General features: G+C 52.4%; 1 protein-coding gene across 3 annotated transcripts in view; it reads left to right on the top strand.

Moving 5' to 3' along the window:
• PLXDC1 (plexin domain containing 1) overlaps positions 1 to 14,194 on the top strand; it is a 63,580-nt gene that overhangs the window by 37,578 nt on the left and 11,808 nt on the right. For 2 of the 3 annotated variants that reach the window (XM_045044386.1, XM_011289170.3), the window contains exons 8-10: positions 4,853 to 4,948; positions 9,141 to 9,222; positions 12,355 to 12,415. In XM_045044386.1, the coding sequence (XP_044900321.1) occupies positions 4,853 to 4,948; positions 9,141 to 9,222; positions 12,355 to 12,415 (239 nt within the window). Of the gene's footprint in view, positions 1 to 4,852; positions 4,949 to 9,140; positions 9,223 to 12,354; positions 12,416 to 12,854; positions 13,227 to 14,194 lie in introns of those variants that run through there. The other variant, XM_045044387.1, reaches the window with a different exon arrangement.

Here is a 14,194-nt window from a genome sequence, read left to right as displayed (position 1 = left end):
AGTGTAGCGACGTCAGAACTGAGATGCTGAATTAGTGGAATCAGTTAATGAGGATTTCATTATTAAGGGCTCCAAATTGTAGTCCTGTTCCTTTGTGTTTACCTCTGGGGGTCCCTGCTAGGGCTCCATTTATGATTATTGAATGAATAATCAAATGAGCAAAGAAATACATGAACGAGTAGGTGAAAACTTTTTCTGGAACCGCCATCTTATATCTTTTGTATCGTGACCACCCCTTTTGGAGGGCAGTTTGTGACAGGACTTGTCAGTCTGATCTCTTCTGACTGATCCAACCCTTCCCCACTGGTGTCTTGTTTTGAAACAACACGGGACATGCAAACCTCTCTTTTGAGCCATTAACATTTCTTGGTGGGGCGCCTGGATGGCTCAGTCAGTTAAAGCATCCAACTTTGGCTCAGGTCATGATCTCACGGTTTGCGAGTTCACGCCCCGCATCGTGCTCTGTGCTGACAGCTCGGAGCCTGGAGCCTGCTTCAGATTCTGTGTCTCCTTCTCTCTCTGCCCCTCCCCCGCTTGCACTCTGTCTCACTCGCTCTCTCAAAAATAAACATTAAAAAAAAATTTTTTTTTTTAATTTTCTTGTTTGGGCAGCTGGGCCTTCTGTGTCTGGACCCTAGTATTTCTGAATCTTTGATGAGTGGAAACAGAGATAAAGCAGAATGTCTCAAACTGCCAGAAATGTGGCTTTGGGGCAGCCTCTGTCTCAGTTCTGGAGAGATCTGTTGGTCATGCAGATGGACGTCATCGTCCTTGGGTGAGCCCCAGATGTTGGCGAGCTAATCCAAAAGCAAATAACTCAGGCGGGGATATTAAGAGTTCTGTTTATAGAGAAATAAAAATATTCCCAAAGCCATACACTCAATCAAGTACAAGCTGGCAACAGTTGAAGTGAGCAAATATTTTTAATCGGAGGTATATTTCCATACACCCACCCTCCCCCTGCCCCCCTTCCTACCACACTCATCTCCCCTGCCTTGGGTTAGGGCTGTGTCAGGTTTTGCAGGGCATCTGACCCTGTCTGGCTGCATCCTCACTTGAAGCACATCCTCAACTCTGTTCCCCAGCCCAGGTGGTGGGGAGACCCATCCCTAGATTCTGGTGTGAGGTTTGCTGGGAACCTCGCCTTCCCTGGCTGCTGTGTGTCTGTCTCTACCCCTGAACTGGGCGCGTTGACAAGTTCATGTCTCCATTTTGCCCAACCCTGGCTCCATTGGTCCCTCCCATTTCTCCTTCCTTCTGATCCTGGGTGCAAGGTCTCTCTCACATCCTTGCAGGGGGAGAAATCCTGAAAGCCAGCTCTCCCTCCACTTGGAGTTCTAAGTTAGGAAGGGGCATGTCTGGCTTTCTGCAGCCCATTGGGGGCCGCCCTTTTGGGAGAAGCCGTGGCCTGTGGTGGGTTAGGGAGGAAGGGCATTCTTCCTTTGGGCTGTGGGCTGAAGTTATAATAAGTTGCTGAGGTTTTTGTGGCTCCCTATAATCCATTCATTCATTTACAGTCATTTCTTGAGGCCCTGTTATGTGCAGGGCCCGGTGCTAGGGGCTGGGGGACAGACACAAATAACTAGCAGGCTCTGCCCTGGGGGAGCTCACAGCCTGGTGGGGCAGGTGGCCAGCAAAGTTGATACTGATGGATCCGTGTACAGGTGACACTAGACATTGTGCAGGAGGCTGTGAAGCTCAGAAGAGGGGCCACCAACTAACTGTGTCCGAGGAGGGTGGAGAAGCCTTCAAGGAGGGTATGACCTTTGAGCTAGCCTTGAAAGAGGAAGCAGATAAAGGAAGAAAGATTCACATAGACTCCAGACCCCATGGTCTCAGGCTCCTTGGAAGACCTGGAATTTCACTTTTTTCCCCCCTATTACATTTTCGTGCTCAAAAGGATGATTTTTCAGAAGGAGAGACAGCCTCTGGGGGTGGTGGGTGGGATGGAGCTGTGGAAGGCTGCCTGGGTGTCCCCTATCTAAATTTTTTTAAATGTTTATTTATCTTTGAGAGAGACAGTAAGACAGAGAGACAAAGTACTAACTGGGGAGGTACAGAGAGAGACACACACACAGAATCCGAAGCAGGCTCCAGGCTCTGAACTGTCAGCACAGAGCCCGATGTGGGGCTCGAACTCACGGACCATGAGATCATGACCTGAGCCGAAGTCAGACGCTTAACCAACCGAGCCACCTAGGCGCCCCCTTGATTATTTATTCTTAAAAAAAACATTGTAAATGTTTCCCTTCTACTCTTTTAGAAACACAAATCCAGTAGTCCCCCACCTTATCCAAGGGAACATGTTCCAAGATTCCCAGTGGATGCCTAAAACCACTGAAGTTTATGTATACTATGTTTTTTCCTATATGCACCTACCTATGATAAAGTTTAATTTCTAAATTAGGCACAGTAAGAGATTAACAACAACCAGTAATAAAATAGAGCAATTGTAACAATATAATGTAATAAAAGTTATGTGAACGTGGTCTCCCTCTCAAAATATCTTATTGTACCAATCTCACCCTTCTTGTGAGGATGGGAGGTGACTGATACAATGCCTGTGTGATGAGATGAAGTGAGGCGAATGACATGGTTGACCACGGGTAACTGAAACCGTGGAAGGGGAAACTGCAGATAAGGAGGACTACTGTAAAGAAACCATGGGGGCACCTGAGTGGCTCAGTCCGTGAAGCGTCCAACTTCGGCTCAGGTCATGATCTCGCAGTTGCGTGAGTTCGAGCCCCGCGTCGGGCTCTGTGCCGAAACCTCAGAGCCTGGAGCCTGCTTCGGATTCTGTGTCTCCCTTTCTCTCTGCCCCTTCCCCTACTCATGCTGTCTCTCTCTCTCTCAAAAATAAACATTAAAATTTTTTTCAAAAGAAAAAAAAAAAAGAAACCATAACCACGGTGTGCTAGAGACCTTTGTGAGGAGTCACACGAGCAGAGTGACCACATCTTTCCCCAATTCTGTGTTCAGTGACTCCAAACTGGTAGTTTGGAATCAGCACGGGGAGTATTTACATCACAGAAATCAGCAGATGCCACAAGTCAGGACTCATTCATTGCATAGAATGTTTCCAGGACATTCTGCAGTTGGGAACGTATCAGGGGCTGAGGTGTCCATCATTACTCTGCTGCAGAGCAGTGTGGGGTCAGAGGAAGACAGCATGTCTTAGCGCCAGACCAACTGGGGGTTCAATCCTGGGTTAAGTAGGAGACATTGATTCCAAGATTGGGGATAAATATATGATAGAAACGTAGATGAGATGTTCTTTTAGGAAGCAGATGCTCCCCTGGAGTCTTCATTCAGGAGGGGGTGGGGGGATGGGACATCCAGCCATTGCACAGGATGCAGGATGCTGAGAGTTGAGATGCTCAGCTGAGAGAGAAACATGTATCCTTGCCTATTCTGGGTTTCTAGTAATAAAAACCCAACTCAACAAGCTTAAGTGGAAAAGGGGATATGAAGTAGCCCAAAGAACCAAAGGAAGAATTGATGGCTAGGGAGACAGGGACCAGGGCAGGTCCTGGGACACCAGAGCCTAGAAAGCCACCAGAACTTCCTGCTTCATCGGACCTGTGGCCATTCACAGACCTGGAGCGTGCATTTTCTCAGCTTCATTACTAGAAAGCAAAGGGTCTTTTGTTTACAGTTGAAAAGTCCCAGGGAAGGTCTCTGATTGGTCCAGCTTGCCTCAGATGCCCAGCCCTGGACCAATCACTGTGTAGCCAGGGAGGCGGGGTCATGGAGGAAAATGGTAGCTTCAGGGCAGGCCACATGTAGGAATGGACTAGGGGTAGTATCCCCAAGGGGGATGCTGTTTCCTAAAGGAAGAAGGGGTGGTGGGCAGGCCAAACACTATGCAACCCCTTCCCCTTGTAGGGAAGCTCATTCACAAAGCTCAGCACCTACCTGCCTGCCTTTCAGAGCCTAAGGAAATCAACCCCAAGTCATGGTTCTTGGGTGGGTATGGGGATGTCGTGGGAAACATCAAAGCATCACAGATTGTCATTTTAGGAGAAGTCATTTCATCTACAGTTCCACTTTTGTCCTCCCAAGGGTGTTGTGGGAGGTGTTTCTGTCTTTCCACATCACAAATGAGAAACTGAGGCCTAAGAAGGGGAGCAGAACTGGAATCAGAACTCAGGTCTCTTGACTCTGATGTCCTGTAGGGAGTTCGTGCAGGGACTGAGGCAGGACATAAGCCAAGCCCCAGGCCCTAAACCTTGCTCTGGCCTCCATCCAGGAGGGGAGAGTTTCTCTAAGTTCAGCCTGTGCATCTGCAGATGTTTGCAGAGTGCTCACTGTGGGTCAGGTTCAGGACCAGATGCTCCCAGTCTAATGGCTCCGCCCTCCAAATAGACCCTAAGGACCACACAATGTGGTGAGTGCAGTGGGAACAGGGCACCTGGCCTGAGTGGAGACGGGGAGGGAGCTGGCTAAGGAAGGAACCCTGAGCTGGATCTGGAAGGTTGAGCTAGACAAAGAGAGGAGGGGTGGAAGAACATTATGAATCAAGAGAACAGCAGCTGTGAAGGCTCAGAGCCATGCAGAAGCATGGGAGCTCCTATGTCCTGACCTCAGCAGCGCCGGGCCTCTGCCCTGAGCAGTTTAACCTGCCTACAATACAAAGCTCTCCTCTCAGGGTCAGTTCTTGTCTTCCTGCCTCCCTGCAGCTCCAACGTCATTGTCCCAGGTTGATGAGCTTACTTCCTGCCCTCAGCGGCTGCGTACTGACTCCCTGTTCCACTCGCTGCAATCCCCTGCCCACCTGTCAGGCTCCAGGTACAAGCCTTGGAGCCCTCCGGCCGTGAGGTGCTCCTGATGACAGGCTCTGCCTCTGTTTCAGAATCTCGGCGGAGGACTATCTTTGAATACCACCGTGTGGAGCTGGACCCCAGCAAGGTCACCAGCATGTCAGCTGTGGAGTTCACCCCACTGCCAAGTGAGTAGGGGTCATTCCCAGTGTCCTGCAAAGAGCGTTATAGTCAGACAATCTGGGTTCCATTCCCAGGCCCACCACTGATCCCTGGGTGGATATAGCCACATAATTTCTCTGGGCTGCCATTTCTCATGTGTCACATGGGCCTGGCACTCCTTCCCTCCCAGAGCTGTGGTAAGAGTGAGAACCACAGTAAGTAGAGTCGGGGACATGAGTGAATGGAAGCTCTGACAACCAACTGGCGCATCCCCGGCCTGGGGCGTGGTTTGTACTTGGCACATGACAGCTATTGTTACTAACACACAATTAAACCCAGGGAAGGTGTACCTCCCAGAATTTTTAGACTCAGCCCCCAGGGAAGGTAATCCAGGAACTGAACAGATCAGTCCTTAAATTTCTTATTGCATTTTCCTTAGAGGAGGGGCAATGTGGGAGTCCACAGGCAGGAGACAGTAAAGCAATTTATCCTGCAGCCCTCCAAGAACCATGGCCAGGCCCTCTGCACCGCCCTCCCGCACCCCACTCACCCTCCACCCCACTCACCTACAGTTGAAGGCACACTATGGCTGAGGCCCCAGCTGCTGCTGACCCCACAGGATCAAGGTTAGATGCTCTTCAGGATATGGTCAGGGCAGCTGGGGAGAGAGAGGGAGAGGAGGACAGCACTCCTGGTCTTGCCATTTTTTTTAAGTTTATTTCTTTATTTGGGGGCGCCTGGGTGGCTTAGTCGGTTGAGCGCCCCAATTTGGCTCAGGTCATGATCTCACGGCTTGTGGGTTCGAGCCCCGCGTCAGACTCTGTGCTGACAGCTCAGAGCCTGGAGTCTGCTTCAGATTCTCTCTCTATCTCTCCCTATCTCTCTGCCCCCCACTCCCCCCAACCCCCCCCCACCCTGTTCATGCTCTGTCTCTGTCTCTCTCTCTCAAAAAATGAAAAAACATTTTTAAAAAGGTTTATGTATTTATTTTGAGAGAGAGAGAATCTCAAGCAGGCTGGAGTCCGACATGGGGCTTGAACTCACCAACTGTGAGATCATGATCTGAGCCAAAATCAAGAGCCAGATGCCCAGACGCCCAGGTGAGGTGTCCCTTATTCTTGCATTTTTATTTGTTTTTTATTATTTATTTATTTTTTTTTAATTTTTGTTTTCAACGTTTTTTATTTATTTTTGGGACAGAGAGAGACAGAGCATGAACGGGGGAGGGGCAGAGAGAGAGGGAGACACAGAATCAGAAACAGGCTCCAGGCTCCGAGCCATCAGCCCAGAGCCCGACGCGGGGCTCGAACTCACGGACCGCGAGATCGTGACCTGGCTGAAGTCGGACGCTTAACCGACTGCGCCACCCAGGCGCCCCTGTTTTTTATTTTTTTAATTGTTAAGGTTTATTTGGGCTCAGCAGGTGTCTTCCCCTGGAAAAGAGGAAGGACGGACACAGACACCACAGGGTCATAAGACCACTTGCAGGTCACAGCGCCACCCTCACCCCCACTGCGCTCTTTCCGGGCAGGAAAGACGTGGGGCCTGAGAACCAGGGGCTCCTCAAGGACGCTGAGAGCGAACCTCAGTCCTAGCCCTTGAATAAACTGCACTTAGGAGCAAGGACATCCAAGGGCAGGATAACTGCCTGGGCAGAAGTGAAACGTCCCGGGAATACGTTTCTGGGACACCGTCTGTATGTTTCAGCCACTTCTCACCCCTCCGGTGAATTTCGTGAGCATTTAATAGCGCACAGGACATCTGAAATGCAGACGAGAATTAAAGGTCAGTAGATGTTACACGTACCTCACGGAAGCTCCCAGGGTTTTTTGACTAGAGCCTTTCAAGGGGCCTCCGGAGTCCCTGGAATGAGCAGGCCACGGGCTCCTGTGTGGGTGCCCATGTAGATACAGCTGCCAGGGGAGGGGCCAGCGCTACCAAGGCTGTGATTCGAACCCCTGGAAGGCTGGTTACCTTGGTCCTGAGAAAACTCTGCATCCCCCCAGTGCAGGATGGCTCTGTTACCTTTGGGTGGAGGAGGACTTAGCCACGATTCTTCCAGAGGTGTGGATGGGCTGTCTCTAAGCCATTGCGCTCTGTGGTTGGTTCTTCCCGGTCCCTTGTCTAGAAGAGACACTCATGAAGAGGTGGCGTGGGCTGAGGGTGGGAGCAGGGGGCAGGGAAACCCACAGTGGGATCTCAAGGCCAAGAGCTCGGGCTTTTGGCTCGCACAGACCTCAGCTCAAACCCAGACCTGCCACTCTTAGCTTCATGACTCTCTGTAAGCCTCTCAGTTCCCTCCTCTGTAAACTGGGGATAACAAAGCATCAACACATCAATTGCGTAAACATTTGTAAACTGCCTACCACGTGCCAGGTGCTATTCTAGGACCTCTGGATACACCAGGGAACGAAGCAGCCAGAGAGCTCTCGTTCTTTTGAGAGGACACAGTGCCACCTACAGCCCGTCCCTCCCATAGTGACTGCAGGTGGCCACGCTGTGCCCACAACAGCTTTTCTCCCACTCGCCAAGGGCTGGTTCCCGGCTGCCATCTTGTTGGGGGCCCACGGAAAGCAAACTGGCTCCCCAATTAGTGGATTGCGGTAGAGTCCCGTGAAGACTCACAAAGTGAAGAAGTGTGTGTGATGTGTATTGAATGAGTGGTCGTTTCTCTGAGTGAGTTGTCACTTCTTGCTGCTATATCGGGGTGTTCCGTTCAGCTGCTCATCAGATGAGCCTTTAGATTACACACAGTTATTCTGGGGGAGGGCCTGGCTCTGCTTGTAATAAAATGCATGGGCTTTGTGGCAGCTGCTTGCTACTCAGAGGTCATTCTGGTTCACTTCAGTGGGTGCCGTTCGATTGCAAACGAAAACTCTTAAAATCCAGCCCCATACCTCCTGCCCCCCCACCCCCAGGCCCTCTCTGCTCCTGTGCCTGGCTGGTGCCAGAGGAGGGGTCCACGCACCCTCCAGCATCCTGTTCCCACTAACTCCTCTGCTCTCTGGCTCTGCACTGCCCCAGGCCAGGCCCCAGCTCTCGCTCCTCCTCTAACACCCTCAGCTTGTCTACTCCACCCAGCCTGTTAGCATCCCGGCTGCTGTTGAGAACACGGCTGAAAGGCTGAAACATGCTCCTCCCAGGCCTCTGCTTGCACTTCGCCTCCTCCAGGAGAGCAGCCAGGCTTGCTTCCTGCCTTCTCCCAGGCTCTGCCTAAACGACCTCTCCTCAGAGAAGCCTTTACCAACCTCCCTGACCAGAATGCATCCCCCCGCCGCCCCTGTCATTCTGCCTCTTGGTTTTGTGCCACTTTTTTTCACAGTCCAGCGCTGGAAACCCTAGTGTAGACTTCGTGTATTTGTTTTTTTAATGTTTACTTATTTTTGAGAGAGAGAGAGAGAGAGAGAGAGAGAGAGTGCGAGTTGGGGGAGGGTCAGAGAGAGAGAGAGAGAGAGAGGGAGACACAGAATCTGAAGCAGGCTCCAGCCTCTGAGCTGTCAGCACAGAGCCTGACGCGGGGCTCGAACTCACGGACCGCGAGATCATGACCTGAGCGGAAGTCAGATGCTTAGCCGACTGAGCCACCCAGGTGCCCCCTTGTCTGTGTATTTGTTGGCCGTCTCCTCCACTCAACTGCAGGGTCCATGCAGGCAGCATTTCTGTCTTTGCCCCTTCACCACTGCATCTCCGGCACCCGGGACAGGGCCTGGCCCGTGGTAAGCGTTCAGTAAATATTTGTTGAAAGAATGAATGAATGCATGCATGAGTGGATGAATACCTGGTAGGACCATTGAAGTCCTTTGCAACCCTGTAATTGTGGGCCACGGCCCAGCAGTATAACTTCCCAGACTAGGTGAGATCCCTTTGTATGTGCTTCACAAACCTCATCGCAATGGTGATTATGTAGTTATTTTTGTTTGATTATCTGTTTGAGTGAGTCTGCCTCTGCAGAGAAGACTTCCTGCAGAATCCCCAGCACCCGCTGGGGGCCTGCCCCCCTGGTGACAGAAAGAAGGAGGAAGGAGGAAAAGGGAAGGAGGGAGAAAGAGATGGAAGAATCAGGGCTGGACTCAAGGGAGGGTGGCACTAATGACCTCTAGGGTCCCTGCCAGTCAGAGACTCCGTAGTTCTGTAAGGACCCAGCATTTGGGAGAGTTGCGCCTTTTGGAGGTCTGTGGAGGGTCTGATGCTCAGGGACAATTGCCTTCTCTCTTGCAGCCTGCCTGCAGCATCGGACCTGTGATGCCTGCGTGTCCTCGGACCTGACCTTCAACTGCAGCTGGTGCCACGTCCTCCAGAGGTTTGTGCTGGGCTGACCCTCTGGTTCCCCAGGAGGCCTTGGAGGAGGGGCAGAGGGTGGCATGGCCCCCTCCCTGCCTCGGGCCTCATTGCCAACATGAGAGCATCTCTAGCCAGCCCATTGTGCCCCGTAGCACAAGAATGTCACAGAAGTGAGTTTCTCCCCGAGGCCCGATCAAGGTGACTGTGTGGCAGGGTCCCCGTGGTGACACTAGGTTTCTGGGAGATTATTCAGAGATTCTATCTACTGTAGCGCCTTCTTAAACCCGGAAGGGTTGGTTCATCCTAGCGCAGGGCTTCCCAGAGAACGGTCCACAGATGTGAGGATCCCAGAATCAGCTAGGTCTTGTGTTGAACATGCAGGTTCCTGGAACCTGCCCCAGGCCCCCTGCATCAGGATCTCTGGGAAAGAAGCCCAGAAACCTGCATATTAACACAGTGCCTCATCTGCAAACAAATGTGAGACCCGCCAGCTCCAAAGACCCATTGCCGTTGGATGAGGGTCCCGTGACCCCCCAAACACCGCCTTAAGATCTTTCTCGGGCCGTAATGGGGTTTCCTGAAAATCAGGGGTGTGGAAGTTGCGGGCATCCGTGGAAAGCTGGGGCAAGCTACAAAGCTGTGTTTGCTTGGTGTTGGAAACAGGGAAAATTCTGGGTGAGATTCAGGCTGAGGGATAAAGAGGGATAAGTTTCTTAAATCCCCACTCATCTTCCACTCCTTGTTCTGAAATCATTTCCTCACAGATTAGACTCAGAATTCGAGCCCTGTTCTCCTGTCCAAGATAAATAAATAGCAGGAAGGGAAAACAAAACAAAACAAAACGATTTCTTTGGGGACCAGGGCTCTCATGAGAGTGGGAAGCCCTATGAAGCAATCTTGAAAGTTGCAAATTACAGTGTCTCTGAGTTCCAGGCAGCTGGCAAGCATCTGTCAGTGTTTCCTTTGCTCCTTTCAAATAGCCCAGGGCAGAAATAGGAGCTAAAAGGTGGCCTGCCCGGCACAGGACACAGCCCCGGGGGCCAAGGGGAGAGGGATTTCTGGGTGTCCTTCCTACCTGGAGGTTGGGGCCCTCCTGGAGAATAGCTCTGCAGCACCATCCATCTTATGCACTCTCGAGTTTGAGAGCTACTGTCTCAGCGCCGAGAGATAATCCAGATGACCTCGGATGAGCCCCGGAATCCTGGGGCTGGCTGCCACCACATGACTCAGCATCCAGCGAGAGCTGAGCCATAAGAACTTCAAAATGGGTCAGATGAAAGCAAAACCCTCCCATTGACACATCCCCATTTAACACATACGCCCAAACCCAGAGATCGTGACAGTTTAATGAGGGTTGGTCAGGTTAGGGGAGGGCAAGGCCTTGGGTGTGGACACCGCTTTTGCTGTGGTTATGTCAGCTATAGGACACAGAAGTTCCATCAGAGAGCAATCAAGGCTGACGCGGTGCTGAAATCCTGTCCCCCCAGATGCCCATGGGTCTGGGCTCACCCCAGCGTGGGCCCCTCCTTGCCAGCTCTCTGGAGCCTCAGCACCAACTGAGAGCTGACTCCAGGTCTCTACAGAGCCAGAGGGCAGGGCTGGTGCAGAGGGGCCAGCCCCATGGACTCTCCCACCAACAGCTGCTTGCAGTCACCGTGTGGGTTCCCAGCTTCCCCTTCCTCGCCACCCACTCAGCCTTCTGCAGCCTCCCAGAGCTTCCCCTCCTTGCCCTGGGGCTGGATCTGGTTTAGATCATTTCATTTACCAAGGCCAGTGTCTTCCTTTCAGTCCACATTGCCCCTCCCCCGCCCCAAGGGCACACTCTGGAGTCTAAAATGACTTTAACTGCAGGATTTGGCCCGGGGAATGAGCAGTCATAATCCTTGCTTTACAGTGTCCTTGTGAGGGTCCCATGAAATACTACAGGAGCAGCATATGGCCGCGGCGGCACTTGGCATTCAGGAGGTGCCCAATAGTGGCCATGCCTGATGTCCTTCTTCTCTGCATCTGGGTTGGTTGGCTCGGAGCTTAGAACGTGGTGCTCCTAGACCTATGTCAAAGGCTCAGTGCTTGGAAGAATCAATTCGTTTGGCTTAAAAGAAACTTTAGTTGCCAGCCCCCAATAGACCGCCTAGTCCTCAATGTCCCAAAGTAGTGGGCACAGAGGACCTGGGAGGGGTGGGGGGTGGGGGTTAATTCAGCTGTCCCTGCTGCAGGAGGGGCAGCTCGGAGCCCCAGGAGGCATCTTCAGAAGGAAAAACTGACCTCCGCCTCACTGGGCCCCTGGCAGATGGGTGGGCGGTTGCTAGTGGAGAAAATTAACTAGCGATGAATTCTTCCTCAGCACTGGTGGCTCATGATCTGATTCTTCCCGTGCAGATGTTCCAGAGCTTGAGCAGGGCTTGGTGGATTCCCCTGGCACCAGAGTGAAGAATTTCCATTTGAGCACGGTGCCATGGAGAACATTTTCTGGTTCATCCGCATACCCCCATCCCTTCCCTAGGGAAGCACTTGGCACCTTCCAGCCCAGCTGAGCTGCACAGTGTCCTCTCCCGGGACGCTGGTCAGCTGGTTTTCGATCTCTCCTAGCTGCTGGCAGGACCCTCCTTTCTGCCCTTTAGTGATCACACAGGAGGTATTGGCTAAATGTGCTGAAGTCCACCTCCAGCCCAGCTTCTCCTTGCCAAGTTTAGGCCCCTCCCCAAAGAAAAAGGATCGTCTGTGAATGAGTGAAACTCTCCCCAGAAGACGTTGCTGTGAATTCCCTGAACTCTCAGCAATGTCATGGCCGCCTAGAGTCAAGGGGATCTTAGAGCTCATTTGAGGTCATACAGTTCATCTAGCTCCCTGTATGCACACATCTGGGCAGGTGTGACCTTGGCCCTGGGGGGCTGGGTCAGGAGGAGAGTGGAGACGCCAGACACCTTCCCTTCCTTTTGGAGGAGTAGTTGGGGAAGAAGGGTCTGACTCCTGATCCCACAGCTGCCAGGTGCCAAGGAGGGCACCTGCCCGGTGGTCCGGATCACCGCAGCCCTGGGACGTTAGCCCCCTCCGCCCCGTCATCGGAGAGCTGCTACTGAACAGGAGAGAGTGAAGAGGAGGGCTTCTCTGGCAACCCCATCACACTTCTTATCTTCTGGTCCCCCCGCAGGTGCTCCAGTGGTTTTGACCGCTACCGCCAGGAGTGGCTGGCCTACGGCTGTGCCCAGGAGGTGAGAGGCTTAAGTGAGCCAGGTTGTGGGGAGGGGCAGGGCTGCCAGCAGACCCGTGTCCTCCCCCCCCCCCCCCGCCCCCCGTAGCTCTTTGCAAGCCGTCTTGGTTTCTTGGCAAAGAAATTCTCCCTTCCACCTGGGACTTGTCTCTCAGACTGCTCTGAGCCAGTTAGACCAGACTCGGGAGATTTTAGAGGGTTCTGCGGGTCCCTGAGAAAAGCCCTTCTGGAAACTTGGCCTTGAGTGGGCAGCTCTCTGGGAGCTGTTTTGGTGCTTGCAGAGGGTATGCTGGGCATGGTGTGGGCCACAGCTGGATCCTCTGGGAGGCTGGTGACATTCTAGGAGCAGCTGCCCTGCTTCCAGCCCTCAGGCTCTTCAGGGAGTGAAGAGGAGTGTTCTGGGAGTGAGGAGGGGATTTCCTATTTGGGATCCCATACAGGTTCCTTCTCACTGCTCAAGTTTTCCGGAACGCACAACGGCTTTGATTCTGGGCGGGGAGCATCCTGTTCTTACACCTCACACCCACACAGACAGATCCATTCATCCGTGCATCCTTTTCCTCTTCCTTCCTCTCTCCATCCCGTCCTGCAGTATGAGCACACTGTGTGCGCCCAGCACTTCCCTGCAAGTGCCTATACCTGCTCGGATTGAAGCCCCACAGCTCCAGGAGCTGGGGGCCGGTGCCCCCTACTGCTCAGAGCAGAAAACTGAGGCATAGAGAGATGTAATGATTTGACCTGCCTCTCACAACTGGTGGGATAGTGAAAGTGCAAGGCCCCACATTTAGAAAAGAATTTTTTTTAAGTGTTCATTTAGTTTTGAGAGAGACAGAGTGCGAGTGGGGAGGGGCGGAGAGAGAGAGAGAGGGAGAAAGAGACAGAATCCGAAGCTGGCTCCAGGCTCCGAGCTGTCAGCACAGAGCCCAATGCAGAGCTCCAATCCACGGACTGCGAGATCATGACCTGAGCCGAAGTCAGACGCTCAACCGACTGAGCCACCCAGGCACCCCAACAAGGCCCCACATTTAAACATTAAACCCCCCAGAGGCGCCTGGTCATGATCGGCTCAGGTCATGATCTCGCGGTCCGTGAGTTCGAGCCCCGCCTCGGGCTCTGTGCTGACAGCTCGGAGCCTGGAGCCTGCTTCGGATTCCATGTCTCCCTCTCTCTCTCTGCCCCTCCCCCACTCACGCTCTGTCTCTCTCTGTCTCAGAAATAAATAAACATTAAAAAAAATTTTTTTAAATAAACGTAAACCCCCAGACCCCACGGCTGTGTGCTCACCACCACCTATTTTATTAGTAAGCCTGGATGAGCTTTCTGAGGCCTTAAAAAAAAAATCTTGTCGGGGCACCTGGGTGGCTCAGTCGATTAAGCGGCCGACTTCGGCTCAGGTCATGATCTCGCGGTCCATGAGTTTAAGCCCCGCGTGGGGCTCTGTGCTGACAGCTCAGAGCCTGGAGCCTGTTTCAGATTCTGTGTCTCCCTCTCTCTGCCCCTCCCCTGTTCATGCTCTGTCTCTCCCTGTCTCAAAAATAAATAAAACGTTAAAAAAAAATAAAAATAAAAACCTTTCCTTTAAAAAAAAAAAATCTTGTCTAGCAGCCTCCTTCTGACATTGGCCGTGCTGAATGTACAGATTTGCTTTATTTGTTTAAGACTGGCATCTCAGCTTCTTCCTTGAGGAAGGATTCGAAGCAGCGGACAGATAAATTGCCCTGGGAGATAAGACGTTTTCAGGATAAAGTGGGAGGCTTAAATGCACTCAGGGCTCAGCTTT

Source organism: Felis catus, chromosome E1 (genome assembly GCF_018350175.1).
Source record: "Felis catus isolate Fca126 chromosome E1, F.catus_Fca126_mat1.0, whole genome shotgun sequence".
Classification (NCBI taxonomy): Eukaryota; Metazoa; Chordata; class Mammalia; order Carnivora; family Felidae; genus Felis; species Felis catus.
This window is presented reverse-complemented; position numbering and strand designations above follow the sequence as displayed.